Genomic DNA, 20,952 nt, shown 5'->3' on the forward strand with positions numbered 1-20,952 from the left:
TTTTTGTGATTTCTTTTATATGCACAGTCTCCAACTCCTCTTCCAAGGTGTCATCGTCCTTCAGAAACTCTCCAGCCCTCTTTGTCCATGTGGGTCCCTTCTTCTCAACCGGCAACCAACGAGTTTCTCCTGCTGGTGGTGTCTGGAGGGTCTTCCTCTCTCTTTTTCACTTTCGTCTCTTGGGCGCGAGGAGTCCAATGTCCCGTCTTGGGTAAAGGAGAACTCTGCCTGATTGGTTGCCCTTTGTCCCGTGGGGCATGCTGGCCAGCATCATCTATGCAGAACAGGCGAGACGATGTGGGTGTCAGAAGGTCCTTTGGATCTTGACCCAATGCTCTGACACCTACCTGCGCCCGGGCTCCTCAGGCGGGTGGCCACCCCCCTCCCAGGACAGGCAGTGACAGTCTCCGGGCCCTTTTGTGGGTGCCTTCCCACTTTCTCCTACATGTCAAGCACCTGCCCTGGCCCCGCAACCACCCACATCCCCCTAAACACATTGACCCCCAAACACCCAATGTCCTCCATAGACCAACAACCCCCAAAGACACCCCCCCCAGACCTTCCAGCACCCACAGCTGGGTCCCAAAACCCCATGGATCTCCAAAGGGCCATATCCACAGAAGACCATCATCCCCCGCAATCACCTGCCACTGGTTCTCCCAAGACCCCCCAGACCTTCCAAGACCCACAGTTGGGCCCCAAAAATCCATGGACACCCCCCAGAGACCCATAGCCACCCCCTGGACCCCAATTCATGCTCGTTCATGATCAGCCCTGCAGCACGGGGTCCTTGGAAGACCCTCGCGCCCACCCCTGTCCCACCTCCAGTCCTCAGGGTGTCCCCCCAGTGACGAAACTGGAGCGGTGGAATGGGAATGGGAGGTCCCAGCACCAGCAGCACCCACCTCTCATGACGACCAGGAAGCAGATGCAGACCAGGGCCAGGCTACCCCACAGACGAACCCCCATCTCTCCGCACCTCAGAGTTGGGGGCCTGCGGCGGTGGAGGGGGGCACCTTGGCTTGTTCAACCGCTGCCGATCGCAGGTGTGGTGGGAATGGGACAGGGAGAGTCGTTGAGGGTGACAGGGACCTTTGGTCACAATTAAGAAGTAGGAGGGATGAAACCTGAGCTGCGGGTGCTGGGAACAAAGGGGCAGGTGCCAACATCCATTTCTCAGCAGACATGTTTTCCCAAGGGACACGTCGTGTCATCGGGTGCCCATTGCCCTCCCCTAAGGTCCATGAGATCCTTCTGGGAATGTCCCAGCCATCTCCAAGACCCTGTCCTTTCCCCACCAGCCCTGGCCGTGGTTTGTCCCCACTGTGGAGGCAAGTTGGGGACAGGAGCAGGATGGGGACGGGAATGGGGACGTGGGGTGGGGTGGTGGAATGGGGATGTGGGATGAAGATGTGGGATATGGGATGAGGAGGTGGGATGGGGACATGGGACAGGTCCTGTGATGTCAACAGGTCTGGGAAGGTAGCACCAGGCTAGGGACATCAGATGGCAATGTGGTTCCTGGCCAATATTTGGGGCCACAGTGGCCGTTAATGCCCCTTTTGCAGCCCATTTCTGGGGTGATGCCCCCCAGGATCCCCACCCTGCTGCCCGCGGGGGAACCTTCCTACCCCACACCAGGACCTGCCAGGTAGGGGTGGGGCCACACCTGCCCACACCCTCAACGTCTTTTTCTGCAGCGTTTGGACTTTGTCCCCCCCAACACGCACACACCTCCCCACACACCTCCCAGCTGCCAGGTAAGGCGGAAAAAATAAATAATTGCTAATTTTAGCGCTCGAGGAAATGGGCAAGGTGTGAATTGGCCGAGGGCCCAAGCGAAGGGAGACGAGCTTGGGCACGTTTCCGCATTTTTCCAGCCCGCCGTAGGAGCAGTGGTGATGCCAAGGGGACAACCCCCAGGGACACCTGCATGGGGGGGTAGGTGATATTCAGATGGGTGACCCCAGACCCCATTCCATTCCTTGCGTGTGCCACCATCCATGGGTGCTGCCACCTTAGGACTACCCTCAATGTTCCCACCGTCCATGGGTGGTGCTACCTTGGGACCACCCTCGATGTCCCCACCATCCATGGGTGCTGCCACCTTGGGACCCCCTCGATGTCCCCATCCTCCACAGCCACCACGGGTGGCCTCCACCCCACAGCTCTTTATCCCCTTCCCCACAGAGAGGCTGGGAAGGAGGCGTGGATGAAACTCTGGGCTGATAGTTAACCCCGGGGCTGGGAACAAGGGCAAATTCTCCCATGTGCGTCACCCGTTGGACTTGCACCTTTGGGGTGATTCCCATGGCAAGTTCCAATTGTTCACTCAGCAATGAACTCCTCCCCAGATGTGTTCCCTTCCTGCTTTGTGGGTATTTTTGGCGCAATTTGCATCCCACCACCAAGCCCTGTCCTTCAGCCAAGCCCACGTCCGCCCCACGGGGCACGAGACCACCTTGCGTGTCCCTGACAGTATGCGGAAACTGCCAGGTGACAATAAAATAAGTGTTTTATTAAATTATAGAAAGTGCTATCGTAAAGAGCCGTGCAGGGAGGAAGAAGATGGTGGATTTCCCGGTGCTTGCCACCCTGAGACACACACCCACTCCCCTTGTGCCCCTCTGCTTGCCACTGGCTCCTGAGTGGCTCCACTCAGGGAACGATGACGGACGGTCGTTTGATGTGGATCTAGTGGGGAAGGAGAGATGGGGGTGAGAAGATGGGGGTTGTCCCCACCGCAGTGGGTGGCGGGACTGCATCAGGGTCCAGGGGACATGGCACCCACCTTCTGCGAGGTGTCCACCTTCTGCAGGTTGATGTAGGAGGTGCTATAGGGCTCTGAGCATGCAGGGTAGAAGAAGAGGTGACATGGAACCCCAGCGGCTCCCCGGGTGTCACAACACGCCCCCCCTGCCCAGCCCACCACCATCCAACCCCGTTACCTTCCAATGTAGCTGCCTGGTTGACGCTGGAGAAGCCCTCAGTGTTGTTCCAGCTTTCCTCCTCATCACAATAGAGGTCCCTGTAGGAGGTCAACTGAACCCTGCATAATGGGACGGAGGTGGATGAGAAGGAGGCACGGTCCCCAGGGGACCCCACCCCACCCCACCCCATGACGATGCACTTGCCTGTAGTCGTCCTTCTGCCTCTTAGCCCGCACCAGGAGGACGGTGAAGATGGCGATGGTCACCACCAACACGGTCACCGGTACCCCTACGGCCACCCCGATCTTGCTGATCCGTGAGCTGCACATGCTGTCTTGGTACCAGAACGCCGACTGGTCCGAGCACCTGGTGGAGACGTCCAGGAGGTGAGAGTGATGTGGGTTTCACCCCAAACCCAGGGGAGCACCCATTTTGGAGGTAGGTGGGTGCACAAGAGGGTGCTTACTCGCACTGTGGTCCCGAGAGCATCACGATGCACTTGCCGTGGATGCAGTTGTGAGGATCAGGAGATCGTTTGTCACATACGCTAACGCAGAAGACGCTGGTGTTGGTGATGAGCAGGGTGTAGTAGGGCTTGAGGTCCTCCACGATGTAATTGTCGCACAGATCTAAGGGAGGTGGCGCATGGCTCAGGGTGGAGCGGGGACGTGGTTTGAGGGGTCCTGGGGTGGGGACGAATGTCCTGTGGGCTCACTTACTGCTTTCAACCTCGTTCACCTCGTAGCTGGTGATGTTGGTGAAGTTGGAGTTGAAACAGAAATCACCTGGGATGGAGAGAGCAGCTGCTGGTGAGAGCCCTTGGACTCAAACCCCCCATCCCCCAGCAAGGACCTTGTCCCGGTGCCAACTGAGACGTGGAGGGCAATCACTAGCATCACTCACAGTTGGCTCCTACGCAGCTGCTGTTGCAGAAGGTGTTGTTATTGACGGCTTTGACGAGGTTTTGGGAGATGGTCTCCACCGTAGCGTTCACTGTGGCGCTGACGAGCACCTTCAGGAGGACGGTGTAGTTCACCAGAATGCTGCCGTTGCTGCAAGAAGAAGGGGCACCGGTGGCTCAGCAGGGCTAAGGCTGCGGTCCCACACTGCAGGGGACCCAGCTGGGACTAATTTGGGGTCCCCTGATGTGGAGGGAGAGTGTGGCCACTTTGATGTGGGGCTGGGCCACCTTGGAGGAAGCCCAGGGACAGAACGTGGCTTGAAGGGATGTGGATGCCCCATCCTTGGAGAGCATCACCTTGAATTGACCCTTGTGGGTCCCTTCACCCCAAATCACCCTGCCAGAGCAGATGGAGGGGGTCAGTAGCCCATGAGGACACACCACCCAGCCCCTGATGGGCACTCACGTCAGTTCGTGGATCTCCACATCTTGGTAGCCCTCTAAATGTTTGTAAACCTTCCTCATCTGGAAGACAAAGAGAAGCCGTGGGGAGATGCGGGTACCAGCCCCGTCATGCCCCAAATACCCCCCCCAGGAGTGCTGCTCCAGCACGTGGATGCCCCTGGCATCGCTGTGCCCTGACCTGCTCCTTGAATTCCTTCTCAAAATCTCGGTAAGCTGCAGAGGTCTTATTTTTCAGGTCTTCTGTGAAATTCCTGTTGTCAATCTTCGCCTTCATCTCCACCGTTGCATTCACCGTTACTTCACCAAGCAGGCGACAACCCATAAGCAACAGACTCAAGTGTCCCCATCCCCCCCATCCCCATCCCTATCCCCATCCCTTATTCAGGTGACCAGGTCAGTCCCTCCATGGTGGCCCCATTCCCGTGTTGGTCCCTCTGAGGTGACCCAACTCCATTCCCAGGTTGATCCCTCATGGTCTCCCCATTTGGTTTGTCCCTCTGAGGTGACCTCAGCCCAAATCCTGCGTTGGGGGCCCCCCCACAGAAGCCCCAGTGTGACGTAGCACAACTTGGGATGGCTCCTTACCATCTTTGAGCTCGATGGTTTCCTTGGCATACTGGCAGTACGTGCCCTCATAACCATCAGGACATTTGCAATGGGTGTCAAGCCAGGTGCCCCCGTTCTGGCATTGACCTGGAAAAGGCAGCCCAGGACATGGGTGCTGTGAGAGAGCCCGGAGAAAGGCCAGGAGGGCGAAGCCACCTGGAGAATGCTTGGGGCACGGTGAGAGGAAAGGGAGGAGGAAGATGGCTAGGTGGTGCCAGCAAGGAGGAATACTCACCTGCATTGGTGGTGGTGGTCATGGTGGTTGCTTTGGTGGAAGAAGTTGTAGGGGGGGGGGTGGTGGTGGTAGAGGTAGTTGTGGTGGTGGTGTTGGTGGGTGGGGTGGTGTTAGTGGGTTGGGTGGTGGTGTTGTGGGTGGGGGTGGAATAAGTGGTAGGGCGGGTGGCGGTGGAGGTAGTTGTGGTGGTGTTGTTCGTGGGTGGGGTGGTGGTGTTGGTGGTGGTTTGGGTGGTGCTGGTGGGTTGGGTGGTATTGGTGGGTGGGGTGGTGGTGGTGTTGGTAGGGGTGGGGGTGCTGGTGGAGTTGGTGGGTTGGGTGGTGGCCATAGGGGTGGGGGTGGTGGTGGTGTTGGTGGGTGGGGGGGTGGCCATAGCGGTGGTTGTGTTGTTGGTGGGTGGGCTGGTGGTCGTAGGGGTGGGTGTGGGGGTGTTGTTGGTGGGTTGGGTGGTGTTGGTAGGGGTGGGGGTGGTGGTGTTATTGGTAGGGGCGGGGGTGGTGTTGATTGTGTGTTGGATGGTGCTGTTGGTGGGGGTTGGGGTGGGGGTGGTGTTGGTGGGTTGGGTGGTGGTAGTGTTGGTAGGGTTGGGGGTGGTTGTGGTGTTGGTGGGTGGGGTGGTGGTCACAGGGGTGGGGAGGGTCATGGTGCTGCTGGATTGGGTGGTGGTGTTGGTAGGGGTGGGGGTGGGGGTGGTGTTGGTGGGGGGGGTGGTGGAGTTGGTAAGTGTGGGGGTGGTGGACATAGTGGTGGGGCTGGTGTTGGTCGGTGGGGTGGTGGTCATAGGGGTGGGGGTGGTGTTGGTGGGTTGGGTGGTGGTCATAAGGGTGGGGGTGGTGGTGTTGTTGGTGGGTGGGGTGGTGGTCATAGGCGTGGTGGTGGTGTTGGTGGTAGGGGTGGGGGTGGTGGTGTTGGTAAGGGTGGGGGTGGTGGTGGTGTTGGTGGGTGGGGTGGTGGTGTTGGTAAGGGTGGGGGTGGTGGTGTGTTTGGTGGGTGGGGTGGTGGTCGTAGGGGTGGTGGTGATTTTGGTGGGTTGGGTGCTGGTCATAGGGGTGGTTGTGGTGGTGGTGGCGGTGGGTTGGGTGGTGGTGATAGGGGTGGTTGTGGTCGTGTTGTTGGTGGGTTGGGTGGTGGTCATAGGGGTGGTGGTGGTTTTGGTGGGTTGGGTGGTGGTGGTGGTGGTAGGGATGGGGGTGTTGGTGCTGGTGGATTGGGTGGTTGTGGTAGCGGTGGGGGTGGTGGTGGTGTTGGTGGGTTGGGTGGTGGTCATAGGGGTGGGGGTGGTGTTGATTTCGGAGGTGCTGGCGGGCATGGTGACTATAGAGGTGCTGGTGGGAGTTGTGACCACAGAGGTGCTACCGGGCGTTGATATTTCAGATGTACTGGCGGGCGTCGTGTCTGTAGAGGTGCTCATGGCCATTGTGGAGGGAAATCTGCTTGTTCCCGAGGTTGTTGTAGGGGTGCTGGTGGTCCTGGGGATTTCAGAGGTGGTGGTGGGCGTGGTGACTTCAGCGGTGCTGGTGGGAGTGGTTACCAGAGACGTGCTACTGGGTGTTGAGATTTCAGAGGTGCTGGCGGGTGAGGTGACCACAGATGTGCTGGCGGGAAAGGTGACAGTAGAGGCACTGGTGGACATTGGGATTTCAGAGGGGCGGGTGGACGTGGTGACCACAGAGGTGCTGGTAGTTGTGGGGATTTCAGAGGTGCTGGTTGGCATGGAGGGAGTGAAGGTGCTTCTTCGCATGGCTGATGTAGAGGTGCTGGCAGTTGTTTGGGTTTCAGTGGTTGTGATGCCCCTGGTGACCAAAGAGGTGCTGGTAGCTGCGGAGATGTCAGAGGTGCTGGTGGCCATGGAGGTTTCAGAAGTGCTGGTGAGCATGGTGACTACAGAGGTGCTACTGGGCATTGAGATTTCTGAGGTGCTGGTGGGCGTGGTGACCATAGAAATTCTGGTGCCCATGGAGGTTTCAGTGGGGCTGGCGGGTGTGGTGTCTGTAGAGGTGCTGGTGGGCGAGGTGGAAGGAAAGATGCTTGTTCCCAAGGTTGTTGTAGAGGTGCTGGTGTTCGTGGGGATTTCAGAGGTGCGGGTGGGTATGGTGACCACAGAAGTGCTGGTGGACGTGGTGGCTGTAGAAGTGAAGGTGGCTGTGGAGGTTCCAGCAGTGCTGGCTGTGGTGGACATTTTGGAGGTGCTCGTGGAGATGGATATTTCTGAGGTGCTGGTGGGAGTTGTGACCACAGAGGTGCTACTGGGCGTTGAGACTTCAGAGGTGCTGATGGGCATGGTGGAAGGAAAGGTGCTTGTCCACATGGCTGTTGTAGAGGTCCTGGTGGTTGTGGGGATTTCAGAGGTGGTGATGGTCCTGGTGACCACAGTGGTGTTGGAGGGTGTGGAGACTTCAGAGGTGCTGGTGGTTGTGGGGATTTCGGAGGCGCTGGTGGACAAGGAAGTTTCAGAGCTGATAGTAGCTCTGGAGAGTTCAGAGGTTCTGGTGGGCATGGTGACCACAGAGGTGCTGGAGGGAGTGGTGGCTGTGGAAGTGAAGGTGGCTGTGGAGGTTCCAGCAGTGCGGGTTGCTGTGGAAGTTTCCGAGGTGCTTCTGGAAGTGGATATTTCCATGGTGCTGGTGGGCGTTGAGACCACAGAGCTGCTGGTGGCTGTGGGGATTCCAGAGGTGCTGCTGGGCATGGGGACCACAGAGGTGCTGGTGGACGTGGAGGTTTCATTGGTGCTAGAGGGTGTGGTGGCTGTAGAGGTGCTGACGGGCATGGTGTAAGGAAAGGTGCTTGTTCCCATGGCTGTCGTAGAGGTGCTGGTGGCTGTGGGGATTTCAGAGGTGCTGGTGAGCGAGGTGACCTCAGATGTGCTGGCAGAAACAGTGCCAGTAGAGCTGCTGGTGGGCGCTAGGATTTCAGAGGTGCTGGTGGCCATGGTGGCTGTTGAAGTGTCAGGAGATGGAGTGAGTGTAGAGGTGCTGGTGGTGGTGGGGATTTTGGAGGTGCTGGAGGGTGTGGAGATTACAGAGGTGCTCGTGACCATGGAGGTTTCAGAGGACATGGTGGCTGTAGAGGTTTCAGAGGTCCTGGTGGGTGTGGTGACGGTAGGGGGGCTGTTGGACGTGGTGGGAAGAAGGGTCCTTGTTCCCATGGCTGTTGTAGAGGTGCTGGTGGTTCTTGGGATGTCAGAGGTGCTGGTGGTCATGGTGGCTGTAGGAGTGAAGGTGTCTGTGGAGGTTGCAGCAGTGCTGGCTGCTGTGGACGTTTCCGAGGTGCTTCTCGAGGTGGATGTTTCTGAAGAGCTGGTGGCTGTGGTGACCACAGAGGTGGTGGAGGGCGAGGTGACCATTGAAATTGTAGTGGGTGTTGAGGTTCCAGTGGTGCTGGTGGGTGTGGTGTCTGTAGAGGTGGTGATGGGTGTGGAGGAAGGCAAGGTGCTTGTTCCCAAGGTTGTAGTAGAGGTGCTGGTGGTTGTGGGGCTTTCAGAGGTGCTGGTGGTCATGGTGGCTGTAGGAGTGAAGGTGTCTGCGGAGGTTGCAGCAGTGCTGGCTGCTGTGGACGTTTCCGAGGTGCTTCTCGAGGTGGATGTTTCTGAAGAGCTGGTGGCTGTGGTGACCACAGAGGTGGTGGAGGGCGAGGTGACCCTAGAAATTGTAGTGGGTGTTGAGGTTCCAGTGGTGCTGGTGGGTGTGGTGTCTGTAGAGGTGGTGATGGGTGTGGAGGAAGGCAAGGTGCTTGTTCCCAAGGTTGTAGTAGAGGTGCTGGTGGTTGTGGGGCTTTGAGAGGTGCTGGTGGTCATGGTGGCTGTAGGAGCGAAGGTGTCTGTGGAGGTTGCAGCAGTGCTGGCTGCTGTGGACATTTCCGAGGTGCTTCTCGAGGTGGATGTTTCTGAAGAGCTGGTGGCTGTGGTGACCACAGAGGTGGTGGAGGGCGAGGTGACCCTAGAAATTGTAGTGGGTGTTGAGGTTCCAGTGGTGCTGGTGGGTGTGGTGTCTGTAGAGGTGGTGATGGGTGTGGAGGAAGGAAAGGTGCTTGTTCCCAAGGTTGTAGTAGAGGTGCTGGTGGTTGTGGGGCTTTGAGAGGTGCTGGTGGTCATGGTGGCTGTAGGAGTGAAGGTGTCTGTGGAGGTTGCAGCAGTGCTGGCTGCTGTGGACATTTCCGAGGTGCTTCTCGAGGTGGATGTTTCTGAAGAGCTGGTGGCTGTGGTGACCACAGAGGTGGTGGAGGGCGAGGTGACCATTGAAATTGTAGTGGGTGTTGAGGTTTCAGTGGTGCTGGCGGGTGTGGTGTCTGTAGAGGTGGTGATGGGTGTGGAGGAAGGCAAGGTGCTTGTTCCCAAGGTTGTAGTAGAGGTGCTGGTGGTTGTGGGGCTTTCAGAGGTGCTGGTGGTCATGGTGGCTGTAGGAGTGAAGGTGTCTGTGGAGGTTGCAGCAGTGCTGGCTGCTGTGGACGTTTCCGAGGTGCTTCTCGAGGTGGATGTTTCTGAAAAGCTGGTGGCTGTGGTGACCACAGAGGTGGTGGAGGGCGAGGTGACCCTAGAAATTGTAGTGGGTGTTGAGGTTCCAGTGGTGCTGGTGGGTGTGGTGTCTGTAGAGGTGGTGATGGGTGTGGAGGAAGGAAAGGTGCTTGTTCCCATGGCTGTTGTAGAGCTGCTGGTGGGTGTGGGGCTTTGAGGGGTGCTGGTGGTCATGGTGGCTGTAGGAGCGAAGGTGTCTGTGGAGGTTGCAGCAGTGCTGGCTACTGTGGACGTTTCCGAGGTGCTTCTCGAGGTGGATGTTTCTGAAGAGCTGGTGGCTGTGGTGACCACAGAGATGGTGGAGGGCGAGGTGACCCTAGAAATTGTAGTGGGTGTTGAGGTTTCAGTGGTGCTGGTGGGTGTGGTGTCTGTAGAGGTGGTGATGGGTGTGGAGGAAGGAAAGGTGCTTGTTCCCATGGCTGTTGTAGAGCTGCTGGTGGTTGTGGGGCTTTGAGGGGTGCTGGTGGTCATGGTGGCTGTAGGAGCGAAGGTGTCTGTGGAGGTTGCAGCAGTGCTGGCTGCTGTGGACATTTCCGAGGTGCTTCTCGAGGTGGATGTTTCTGAAGAGCTGGTGGCTGTGGTGACCACAGAGGTGGTGGAGGGCCAGGTGACCCTAGAAATTGTAGAGGGTGTTGAGGTTCCAGTGGTGCTGGTGGGTGTGGTGTCTGTAGAGGTGGTGATGGGTGTGGAGGAAGGAAAGGTGCTTGTTCCCAAGGTTGTAGTAGAGGTGCTGGTGGTTGTGGGGCTTTGAGAGGTGCTGGTGGTCATGGTGGCTGTAGGAGCGAAGGTGTCTGTGGAGGTTGCAGCAGTGCTGGCTGCTGTGGACGTTTCCGAGGTGCTTCTCGAGGTGGATATTTCTGAAGAGCTGGTGGCTGTGGTGACCAGAGAGGTGGTGGAGGGCGAGGTGACCCTAGAAATTGTAGTGGGTGTTGAGGTTCCAGTGGTGCTGGTGGGTGTGGTGTCTGTAGAGGTTGTGATGGGTGTGGAGGAAGGAAAGGTGCTTGTTCCCAAGGTTGTAGTAGAGGTGCTGGTGGTTGTGGGGCTTGTAGAGGTGCTGGTGGTCATGGTGGCTGTAGGAGTGAAGGTGTCTGTGGAGGTTGCAGCAGTGCTGGCTGCTGTGGACGTTTCCGAGATGCTTTGAGATGTGGATATTTCTGAAGAGCTGGTGGCTGTGGTGACCAGAGAGGTGGTGGAGGGCGAGGTGACCATTGAAATTGTAGTGGGTGTTGAGGTTTCAGTGGTGCTGGCGGGTGTGGTGTCTGTAGAGGTGGTGATGGGTGTGGAGGAAGGAAAGGTGCTTGTTCCCAAGGTTGTAGTAGAGGTGCTGGTGGTTGTGGGGCTTTGAGAGGTGCTGGTGGTCATGGTGGCTGTAGAAGTGAAGGTGTCTGTGGAGGTTGCAGCAGTGCTGGCTGCTGTGGACATTTCCGAGGTGCTTCTCGAGGTGGATATTTCTGAAGAGCTGGTGGCTGTGGTGACCACAGAGGTGGTGGAGAGCGAGGTGACCATTGAAATTGTAGTGGGTGTTGAGGTTTCAGTGGTGCTGGCGGGTGTGGTGTCTGTAGAGGTGGTGATGGGTGTGGAGGAAGGAAAGGTGCTTGTTCCCAAGGTTGTAGTAGTGGTGCTGGTGTTTGTGGGGCTTTCAGAGGTGCTGGTGGTCATGGTGGCTGTAGGAGCGAAGGTGTCTGTGGAGGTTGCAGCAGTGCTGGCTGCTGTGGACGTTTCCGAGGTGCTTCTCGAGGTGGATGTTTCTGAAGAGCTGGTGGCTGTGGTGACCACAGAGGTGGTGGAGGGTGAGGTGACCCTAGGAATTGTAGTGGGTGTTGAGGTTCCAGTGGTGCTGGTGGGTGTGGTGTCTGTAGAGGTGGTGATGGGTGTGGAGGAAGGCAAGGTGCTTGTTCCCAAGGTTGTAGTAGAGGTGCCGGAGGTTGTGGGGCTTTGAGAGGTGCTGGTGGTCATGGTGGCTGTAGGAGCGAAGGTGTCTGTGGAGGTTGCAGCAGTGCTGGCTGCTGTGGACATTTCCGAGGTGCTTCTCGAGGTGGATGTTTCTGAAGAGCTGGTGGCTGTGGTGACCACAGAGGTGGTGGAGGGCGAGGTGACCATTGAAATTGTAGTGGGTGTTGAGGTTCCAGTGGTGCTGGCGGGTGTGGTGTCTGTAGAGGTGGTGATGGGTGTTGGGGAAGGAAAGGTGCTTGTTCCCAAGGTTGTAGTAGAGGTGCTGGTGGTTGTGGGGCTTTCAGAGGTGCTGGTGGTCATGGTGGCTGTAGGAGTGAAGGTGTCTGTGGAGGTTGCAGCAGTGCTGGCTGCTGTGGACATTTCCGAGGTGCTTCTCGAGGTGGATGTTTCTGAAGAGCTGGTGGCTGTGGTGACCACAGAGGTGGTGGAGGGCGAGGTGACCCTAGGAATTGTAGTGGGTGCTGATGTTCCAGTGGTGCTGGTGGGTGTGGTGTCTGTAGAGGTGGTGATGGGTGTGGAGGAAGGAAAGGTGCTTGTTCCCAAGGTTGTAGTAGAGGTGCTGGTGGTTGTGGGGCTTTGAGAGGTGCTGGTGGTCATGGTGGCTGTAGGAGTGAAGGTGTCTGTGGAGGTTGCAGCAGTGCTGGCTGCTGTGGACATTTCCGAGGTGCTTCTCGAGGTGGATGTTTCTGAAGAGCTGGTGGCTGTGGTGACCACAGAGGTGGTGGAGGGCGAGGTGACCATTGAAATTGTAGTGGGTGTTGAGGTTCCAGTGGTGCTGGTGGGTGTGGTGTCTGTAGAGGTGGTGATGGGTGTGGAGGAAGGAAAGGTGCTTGTTCCCAAGGTTGTAGTAGAGGTGCTGGTGGTTGTGGGGCTTTGAGATGTGCTGGTGGTCATGGTGGCTGTAGGAGTGAAGGTGTCTGTGGAGGTTGCAGCAGTGCTGGCTGCTGTGGACGTTTCCGAGGTGCTTCTCGAGGTGGATATTTCTGAAGAGCTGGTGGCTGTGGTGACCACAGAGGTGGTGGAGGGCGAGGTGACCCTAGAAATTGTAGTGGGTGTTGAGGTTCCAGTGGTGCTGGTGGGTGTGGTGTCTGTAGAGGTGGTGATGGGTGTGGAGGAAGGAAAGGTGCTTGTTCCCAAGGTTGTAGTAGAGGTGCTGGTGGTTGTGGGGCTTTGAGAGGTGCTGGTGGTCATGGTGGCTGTAGGAGTGAAGGTGTCTGTGGAGGTTGCAGCAGTGCTGGCTGCTGTGGACATTTCCGAGGTGCTTCTCGAGGTGGATGTTTCTGAAGAGCTGGTGGCTGTGGTGACCACAGAGGTGGTGGAGGGCGAGGTGACCATTGAAATTGTAGTGGGTGTTGAGGTTCCAGTGGTGCTGGTGGGTGTGGTGTCTGTAGAGGTGGTGATGGGTGTGGAGGAAGGAAAGGTGCTTGTTCCCAAGGTTGTAGTAGAGGTGCCGGTGGTTGTGGGGCTTTGAGAGGTGCTGGTGGTCATGGTGGCTGTAGGAGTGAAGGTGTCTGTGGAGGTTGCAGCAGTGCTGGCTGCTGTGGACGTTTCCGAGGTGCTTCTCGAGGTGGATGTTTCTGAAGAGCTGGTGGCTGAGGTGACCACAGAGGTGGTGGAGGGCGAGGTGACCCTAGAAATTGTAGTGGGTGTTGAGGTTCCAGTGGTGCTGGTGGGTGTGGTGTCTGTAGAGGTGGTGATGGGTGTGGAGGAAGGAAAGGTGCTTGTTCCCAAGGTTGTAGTAGAGGTGCTGGTGGTTGTGGGGCTTTGAGAGGTGCTGGTGGTCATGGTGGCTGTAGGAGCGAAGGTGTCTGTGGAGGTTGCAGCAGTGCTGGCTGCTGTGGACGTTTCCGAGGTGCTTCTCGAGGTGGATGTTTCTGAAGAGCTGGTGGCTGTGGTGACCACAGAGGTGGTGGAGGGCGAGGTGACCATTGAAATTGTAGTGGGTGTTGAGGTTTCAGTGGTGCTGGTGGGTGTGGTGTCTGTAGAGGTGGTGATGGGTGTGGAGGAAGGATGTGTACTTGTTCCCAAGGTTGTAGTAGAGGTGCCGGTGGTTGTGGGGCTTGTAGAGGTGCTGGTGGTCATGGTGGCTTTAGAAGTGAAGGTGTCTGTGGAGGTTGCAGCAGTGCTGGCTGCTGTGGACATTTCCGAGGTGCTTCTCGAGGTGGATGTTTCTGAAGAGCTGGTGGCTGTGGTGACCACAGAGGTGGTGGAGGGCGAGGTGACCCTAGAAATTGTAGAGGGTGTTGAGGTTCCAGTGGTGCTGGTGGGTGTGGTGTCTGTAGAGGTGGTGATGGGTGTGGAGGAAGGAAAGGTGCTTGTTCCCAAGGTTGTAGTAGAGGTGCTGGTGGTTGTGGGGCTTTGAGAGGTGCTGGTGGTCATGGTGGCTGTAGGAGCGAAGGTGTCTGTGGAGGTTGCAGCAGTGCTGGCTGCTGTGGACATTTCCGAGGTGCTTCTCGAGGTGGATGTTTCTGAAGAGCTGGTGGCTGTGGTGACCACAGAGGTGGTGGAGGGCGAGGTGACCATTGAAATTGTAGTGGGTGTTGAGGTTTCAGTGGTGCTGGTGGGTTTGGTGTCTGTAGAGGTGGTGATGGGTGTGGAGGAAGGAAAGGTGCTTGTTCCCAAGGTTGTAGTAGAGGTGCCGGTGGTTGTGGGGCTTGTAGAGGTGCTGGTGGTCATGGTGGCTGTAGGAGCGAAGGTGTCTGTGGAGGTTGCAGCAGTGCTGGCTGCTGTGGACGTTTCCGAGGTGCTTCTCGAGGTGGATGTTTCTGAAGAGCTGGTGGCTGTGGTGACCACAGAGGTGGTGGAGGGCGAGGTGACCCTAGAAATTGTAGTGGGTGTTGAGGTTTCAGTGGTGCTGGTGGGTGTGGTGTCTGTAGAGGTGGTGATGGGTGTGGAGGAAGGAAAGGTGCTTGTTCCCAAGGTTGTAGTAGAGGTGCTGGTGGTTGTGGGGCTTTCAGAGGTGCTGGTGGTCATGGTGGCTATAGGAGCGAAGGTGTCTGTGGAGGTTGCAGCAGTGCTGGCTGCTGTGGACATTTCCGAGGTGCTTCTCGAGGTGGATGTTTCTGAAGAGCTGGTGGCTGTGGTGACCACAGAGGTGGTGGAGGGCCAGGTGACCCTAGAAATTGTAGTGGGTGTTGAGGTTCCAGTGGTGCTGGTGGGTGTGGTGTCTCTAGAGGTGGTGATGGGTGTGGAGGAAGGATGTGTACTTGTTCCCAAGGTTGTAGTAGAGGTGCCGGTGGTTGTGGGGCTTTGAGAGGTGCTGGTGGTCATGGTGGCTGTAGGAGTGAAGGTGTCTGTGGAGGTTGCAGCAGTGCTGGCTGCTGTGGACGTTTCCGAGGTGCTTCTCGAGGTGGATGTTTCTGAAGAGCTGGTGGCTGTGGTGACCACAGAGGTGGTGGAGGGCCAGGTGACCCTAGAAATTGTAGTGGGTGTTGAGGTTTCAGTGGTGCTGGCGGGTGTGGTGTCTGTAGAGGTGGTGATGGGTGTGGAGGAAGGAAAGGTGCTTGTTCCCAAGGTTGTAGTAGAGGTGCTGGTGGTTGTGGGGCTTTGAGAGGTGCTGGTGGTCATGGTGGCTGTAGGAGTGAAGGTGTCTGCGGAGGTTGCAGCAGTGCTGGCTGCTGTGGACGTTTCCGAGGTGCTTCTCGAGGTGGATGTTTCTGAAGAGCTGGTGGCTGTGGTGACCACAGAGGTGGTGGAGGGCGAGGTGACCATTGAAATTGTAGTGGGTGTTGAGGTTTCAGTGGTGCTGGTGGGTGTGGTGTCTGTAGAGGTGGTGATGGGTGTTGGGGAAGGAAAGGTGCTTGTTCCCAAGGTTGTAGTAGAGGTGCTGGTGGTTGTGGGGCTTTGAGAGGTGCTGGTGGTCATGGTGGCTGTAGGAGCGAAGGTGTCTGTGGAGGTTGCATCAGTGCTGGCTGCTGTGGACGTTTCCGAGGTGCTTCTCGAGGTGGATGTTTCTGAAGAGCTGGTGGCTGTGGTGACCACAGAGGTGGTGGAGGGCGAGGTGACCATTGAAATTGTAGTGGGTGTTGAGGTTTCAGTGGTGCTGGTGGGTGTGGTGTCTGTAGAGGTGGTGATGGGTGTGGAGGAAGGAAAGGTGCTTGTTCCCAAGGTTGTAGTAGAGGTGCTGGTGGTTGTGGGGCTTTGAGAGGTGCTGGTGGTCATGGTGGCTGTAGGAGCGAAGGTGTCTGTGGAGGTTGCAGCAGTGCTGGCTGCTGTGGACGTTTCTGAGGTGCTTCTCGAGGTGGATGTTTCTGAAGAGCTGGTGGCTGTGGTGACCACAGAGGTGGTGGAGGGCGAGGTGACCCTAGAAATTGTAGTGGGTGTTGAGGTTCCAGTGGTGCTAGCGGGTGTGGTGTCTGTAGAGGTGGTGATGGGTGTGGAGGAAGGAAAGGTGCTTGTTCCCAAGGTTGTAGTAGAGGTGCTGGTGGTTGTGGGGCTTTGAGAGGTGCTGGTGGTCATGGTGGCTGTAGGAGTGAAGGTGTCTGTGGAGGTTGCAGCAGTGCTGGCTGCTGTGGACGTTTCCGAGGTGCTTCTCGAGGTGGATGTTTCTGAAGAGCTGGTGGCTGTGGTGACCACAGAGGTGGTGGAGGGCGAGGTGACCCTAGAAATTGTAGTGGGTGTTGAGGTTCCAGTGGTGCTGGTGGGTGTGGTGTCTGTAGAGGTGGTGATGGGTGTGGAGGAAGGAAAGGTGCTTGTTCCCAAGGTTGTAGTAGAGGTGCTGGTGGTTGTGGGGCTTTGAGAGGTGCTGGTGGTCATGGTGGCTGTAGGAGCGAAGGTGTCTGTGGAGGTTGCAGCAGTGCTGGCTGCTGTGGACGTTTCCGAGGTGCTTCTCGAGGTGGATGTTTCTGAAGAGCTGGTGGCTGTGGTGACCACAGAGGTGGTGGAGGGCGAGGTGACCATTGAAATTGTAGTGGGTGTTGAGGTTCCAGTGGTGCTGGTGGGTGTGGTGTCTGTAGAGGTGGTGATGGGTGTGGAGGAAGGAAAGGTGCTTGTTCCCAAGGTTGTAGTAGAGGTGCTGGTGGTTGTGGGGCTTTGAGAGGTGCTGGTGGTCATGGTGGCTGTAGGAGCGAAGGTGTCTGTGGAGGTTGCAGCAGTGCTGGCTGCTGTGGACATTTCCGAGGTGCTTCTCGAGGTGGATGTTTCTGAAGAGCTGGTGGCTGTGGTGACCACAGAGGTGGTGGAGGGCGAGGTGACCATTGAAATTGTAGTGGGTGTTGAGGTTTCAGTGGTGCTGGTGGGTGTGGTGTCTGTAGAGGTGGTGATGGGTGTGGAGGAAGGAAAGGTGCTTGTTCCCAAGGTTGTAGTAGAGGTGCTGGTGGTTGTGGGGCTTTGAGAGGTGCTGGTGGTCATGGCGGCTGTAGGAGCGAAGGTGTCTGTGGAGGTTGCAGCAGTGCTGGCTGCTGTGGACGTTTCCGAGGTGCTTCTCGAGGTGGATATTTCTGAAGAGCTGGTGGCTGTGGTGACCACAGAGGTGGTGGAGGGCGAGGTGACCCTAGAAATTGTAGTGGGTGTTGAGGTTTCAGTGGTGCTGGTGGGTGTGGTGTCTGTAGAGGTGGTGATGGGTGTGGAGGAAGGAAAGGTGCTTGTTCCCAAGGTTGTAGTAGAGGTGCTGGTGGTTGTGGGGCTTTGAGAGGTGCTGGTGGTCATGGTGGCTGTAGGAGTGAAGGTGTCTGTGGAGGTTGCAGCAGTGCTGGCTGCTGTGGACATTTCCGAGGTGCTTCTCGAGGTGGATGTTTCTGAAGAGCTGGTGGCTGTGGTGACCACAGAGGTGGTGGAGGGCGAGGTGACCATTGAAATTGTAGTGGGTGTTGAGGTTCCAGTGGTGCTGGTGGGTGTGGTGTCTGTAGAGGTGGTGATGGGTGTGGAGGAAGGAAAGGTGCTTGTTCCCAAGGTTGTAGTAGAGGTGCCGGTGGTTGTGGGGCTTTGAGAGGTGCTGGTGGTCATGGTGGCTGTAGGAGTGAAGGTGTCTGTGGAGGTTGCAGCAGTGCTGGCTGCTGTGGACGTTTCCGAGGTGCTTCTCGAGGTGGATGTTTCTGAAGAGCTGGTGGCTGAGGTGACCACAGAGGTGGTGGAGGGCGAGGTGACCCTAGAAATTGTAGTGGGTGTTGAGGTTCCAGTGGTGCTGGTGGGTGTGGTGTCTGTAGAGGTGGTGATGGGTGTGGAGGAAGGAAAGGTGCTTGTTCCCAAGGTTGTAGTAGAGGTGCTGGTGGTTGTGGGGCTTTGAGAGGTGCTGGTGGTCATGGTGGCTGTAGGAGCGAAGGTGTCTGTGGTGGTTGCAGCAGTGCTGGCTGCTGTGGACGTTTCCGAGGTGCTTCTCGAGGTGGATGTTTCTGAAGAGCTGGTGGCTGTGGTGACCACAGAGGTGGTGGAGGGCGAGGTGACCATTGAAATTGTAGTGGGTGTTGAGGTTTCAGTGGTGCTGGTGGGTGTGGTGTCTGTAGAGGTGGTGATGGGTGTGGAGGAAGGATGTGTACTTGTTCCCAAGGTTGTAGTAGAGGTGCCGGTGGTTGTGGGGCTTGTAGAGGTGCTGGTGGTCATGGTGGCTTTAGAAGTGAAGGTGTCTGTGGAGGTTGCAGCAGTGCTGGCTGCTGTGGACATTTCCGAGGTGCTTCTCGAGGTGGATGTTTCTGAAGAGCTGGTGGCTGTGGTGACCACAGAGGTGGTGGAGGGCGAGGTGACCATTGAAATTGTAGTGGGTGTTGAGGTTTCAGTGGTGCTGGCGGGTGTGGTGTCTGTAGAGGTGGTGATGGGTGTGGAGGAAGGAAAGGTGCTTGTTCCCAAGGTTGTAGTAGAGGTGCTGGTGGTTGTGGGGCTTTCAGAGGTGCTGGTGGTCATGGTGGCTATAGGAGCGAAGGTGTCTGTGGAGGTTGCAGCAGTGCTGGCTGCTGTGGACGTTTCCGAGGTGCTTCTCGAGGTGGATGTTTCTGAAGAGCTGGTGGCTGTGGTGACCACAGAGGTGGTGGAGGGCGAGGTGACCCTAGGAATTGTAGTGGGTGTTGAGGTTTCAGTGGTGCTGGCGGGTGTGGTGTCTGTAGAGGTGGTGATGGGTGTGGAGGAAGGAAAGGTGCTTGTTCCCATGGCTGTTGTAGAGGTGCTGTTGGGTGTGGGGCTTTCAGAGGTGCTGGTGGTCATGGTGGCTGTAGGAGCGAAGGTGGCTGTGGAGGTTGCAGCAGTGCTGGCTGCTGTGGACGTTTCCGAGGTGCTTCTCAAGGTGGATGTTTCTGAAGAGCTGGTGGCTGTGGTGACCACAGAGGTGGTGGAGGGCCAGGTGACCCTAGAAATTGTAGTGGGTGTTGAGGTTCCAGTGGTGCTGGTGGGTGTGGTGTCTGTAGAGGTGGTGATGGGTGTGGAGGAAGGATGTGTACTTGTTCCCAAGTTTGTAGTAGAGGTGCCGGTGGTTGTGGGGCTTTGAGAGGTGCTGGTGGTCATGGTGGCTGTAGGAGCGAAGGTGTCTGTGGAGGTTGCAGCAGTGCTGGCTGCTGTGGACATTTCCGAGGTGCTTCTCGAGGTGGATGTTTCTGAAGAGCTGGTGGCTGTGGTGACCACAGAGGTGGTGGAGGGCGAGGTGACCCTAGAAATTGTAGTGGGTGTTGAGGTTCCAGTGGTGCTGGTGGGTGTGGTGTCTGTAGAGGTGGTGATGGGTGTGGAGGAAGGAAAGGTGCTTGTTCCCAAGGTTGTAGTAGAGGTGCTGGTGGTTGTGGGGCTTTGAGAGGTGCTGGTGGTCATGGTGGCTGTAGGAGTGAAGGTGTCTGTGGAGGTTGCAGCAGTGCTGGCTGCTGTGGACGTTTCCGAGGTGCTTCTCGAGGTGGATGTTTCTGAAGAGCTGGTGGCTGTGGTGACCACAGAGGTGGTGGAGGGTGAGGTGACCCTAGAAATTGTAGAGGGTGTTGAGGTTCCAGTGGTGCTGGTGGGTGTGGTGTCTGTAGAGGTGGTGATGGGTGTGGAGGAAGGAAAGGTGCTTGTTCCCAAGGTTGTAGTAGAGGTGCCGGTGGTTGTGGGGCTTGTAGAGGTGCTGGTGGTCATGGTGGCTGTAGGAGTGAAGGTGTCTGTGGAGGTTGCAGCAGTGCTGGCTGCTGTGGACGTTTCCGAGGTGCTTCTCGAGGTGGATGTTTCTGAAGAGCTGGTGGCTGTGGTGACCACAGAGGTGGTGGAGGGTGAGGTGACCCTAGAAATTGTAGAGGGTGTTGAGGTTCCAGTGGTGCTGGTGGGTGTGGTGTCTGTAGAGGTGGTGATGGGTGTGGAGGAAGGAAAGGTGCTTGTTCCCAAGGTTGTAGTAGAGGTGCCGGTGGTTGTGGGGCTTGTAGAGGTGCTGGTGGTCATGGTGGCTGTAGGAGTGAAGGTGTCTGTGGAGGTTGCAGCAGTGCTGGCTGCTGTGGACGTTTCCGAGGTGCTTCTCGAGGTGGATGTTTCTGAAGAGCTGGTGGCTGTGGTGACCACAGAGGTGGTGGAGGGCGAGGTGACCATTGAAATTGTAGTGGGTGTTGAGGTTCCAGTGGTGCTGGTGGGTGTGGTGTCTGTAGAGGTGGTGATGGGTGTGGAGGAAGGAAAGGTGCTTGTTCCCAAGGTTGTAGTAGAGGTGCCGGTGGTTGTGGGGCTTTGAGAGGTGCTGGTGGTCATGGTGGGTGTAGAAGTGAAGGTGTCTGTGGAGGTTGCAGCAGTGCTGGCTGCTGTGGACGTTTCCGAGGTGCTTCTCAAGGTGGATGTTTCTGAAGAGCTGGTGGCTGTGGTGACCACAGAGGTGGTGGAGGGCGAGGTGACCCTAGAAATTGTAGTGGCTGTTGAGGTTTCAGTGGTGCTGGCAGGTGTGGTGTCTGTAGAGGTGGTGATGGGTGTTGGGGAAGGAAAGGTGCTTGTTCCCAAGGTTGTAGTAGAGGTGCTGGTGGTTGTGGGGCTTTGAGAGGTGCTGGTGGTCATGGTGGCTGTAGGAGTGAAGGTGTCTGTGGAGGTTGCAGCAGTGCTGGCTGCTGTGGACGTTTCCGAGGTGCTTCTCGAGGTGGATGTTTCTGAAGAGCTGGTGGCTGTGGTGACCACAGAGGTGGTGGAGGGTGAGGTGACCCTAGAAATTGTAGAGGGTGTTGAGGTTCCAGTGGTGCTGGTGGGTGTGGTGTCTGTAGAGGTGGTGATGGGTGTGGAGGAAGGAAAGGTGCTTGTTCCCAAGGTTGTAGTAGAGGTGCCGGTGGTTGTGGGGCTTGTAGAGGTGCTGGTGGTCATGGTGGCTGTAGGAGTGAAGGTGTCTGTGGAGGTTGCAGCAGTGCTGGCTGCTGTGGACGTTTCCGAGGTGCTTCTCGAGGTGGATGTTTCTAAAGAGCTGGTGGCTGTGGTGACCACAGAGGTGGTGGAGGGCGAGGTGACC

The 20,952-nt window shown here is 57.2% G+C and overlaps 1 protein-coding gene across 1 annotated transcript; it reads right to left on the minus strand.

Moving 5' to 3' along the window:
* Positions 1-2,658: 2,658 nt before the first annotated feature.
* Positions 2,659-20,819, minus strand: LOC134509444 (mucin-2-like; the record flags this gene model as incomplete). Its single annotated transcript, XM_063321981.1, has 32 exons — positions 2,659-2,694; positions 2,792-2,844; positions 2,949-3,049; positions 3,135-3,296; positions 3,397-3,559; positions 3,650-3,715; positions 3,834-3,982; positions 4,298-4,356; positions 4,475-4,593; positions 4,882-4,989; positions 6,494-7,792; positions 8,235-8,307; positions 8,718-8,804; positions 8,991-9,131; positions 10,656-10,847; positions 11,244-11,360; positions 12,447-13,135; positions 13,322-13,390; positions 13,484-13,679; positions 14,130-14,578; positions 14,807-14,917; positions 15,104-15,188; positions 15,318-15,797; positions 16,278-16,346; positions 16,980-17,081; positions 17,427-17,492; positions 17,598-18,140; positions 18,504-18,563; positions 18,834-18,878; positions 19,575-19,924; positions 20,018-20,249; positions 20,700-20,819. Coding segments are annotated over 32 exons (6,591 nt in total), but the record flags the coding sequence as incomplete, so codon positions are not given.
* Between the last annotated feature and the right edge of the window lie 133 nt (positions 20,820-20,952).

The sequence above is a fragment of the Chroicocephalus ridibundus genome, unplaced genomic scaffold, assembly GCF_963924245.1.
Source record: "Chroicocephalus ridibundus unplaced genomic scaffold, bChrRid1.1 SCAFFOLD_332, whole genome shotgun sequence".
Classification (NCBI taxonomy): Eukaryota; Metazoa; Chordata; class Aves; order Charadriiformes; family Laridae; genus Chroicocephalus; species Chroicocephalus ridibundus.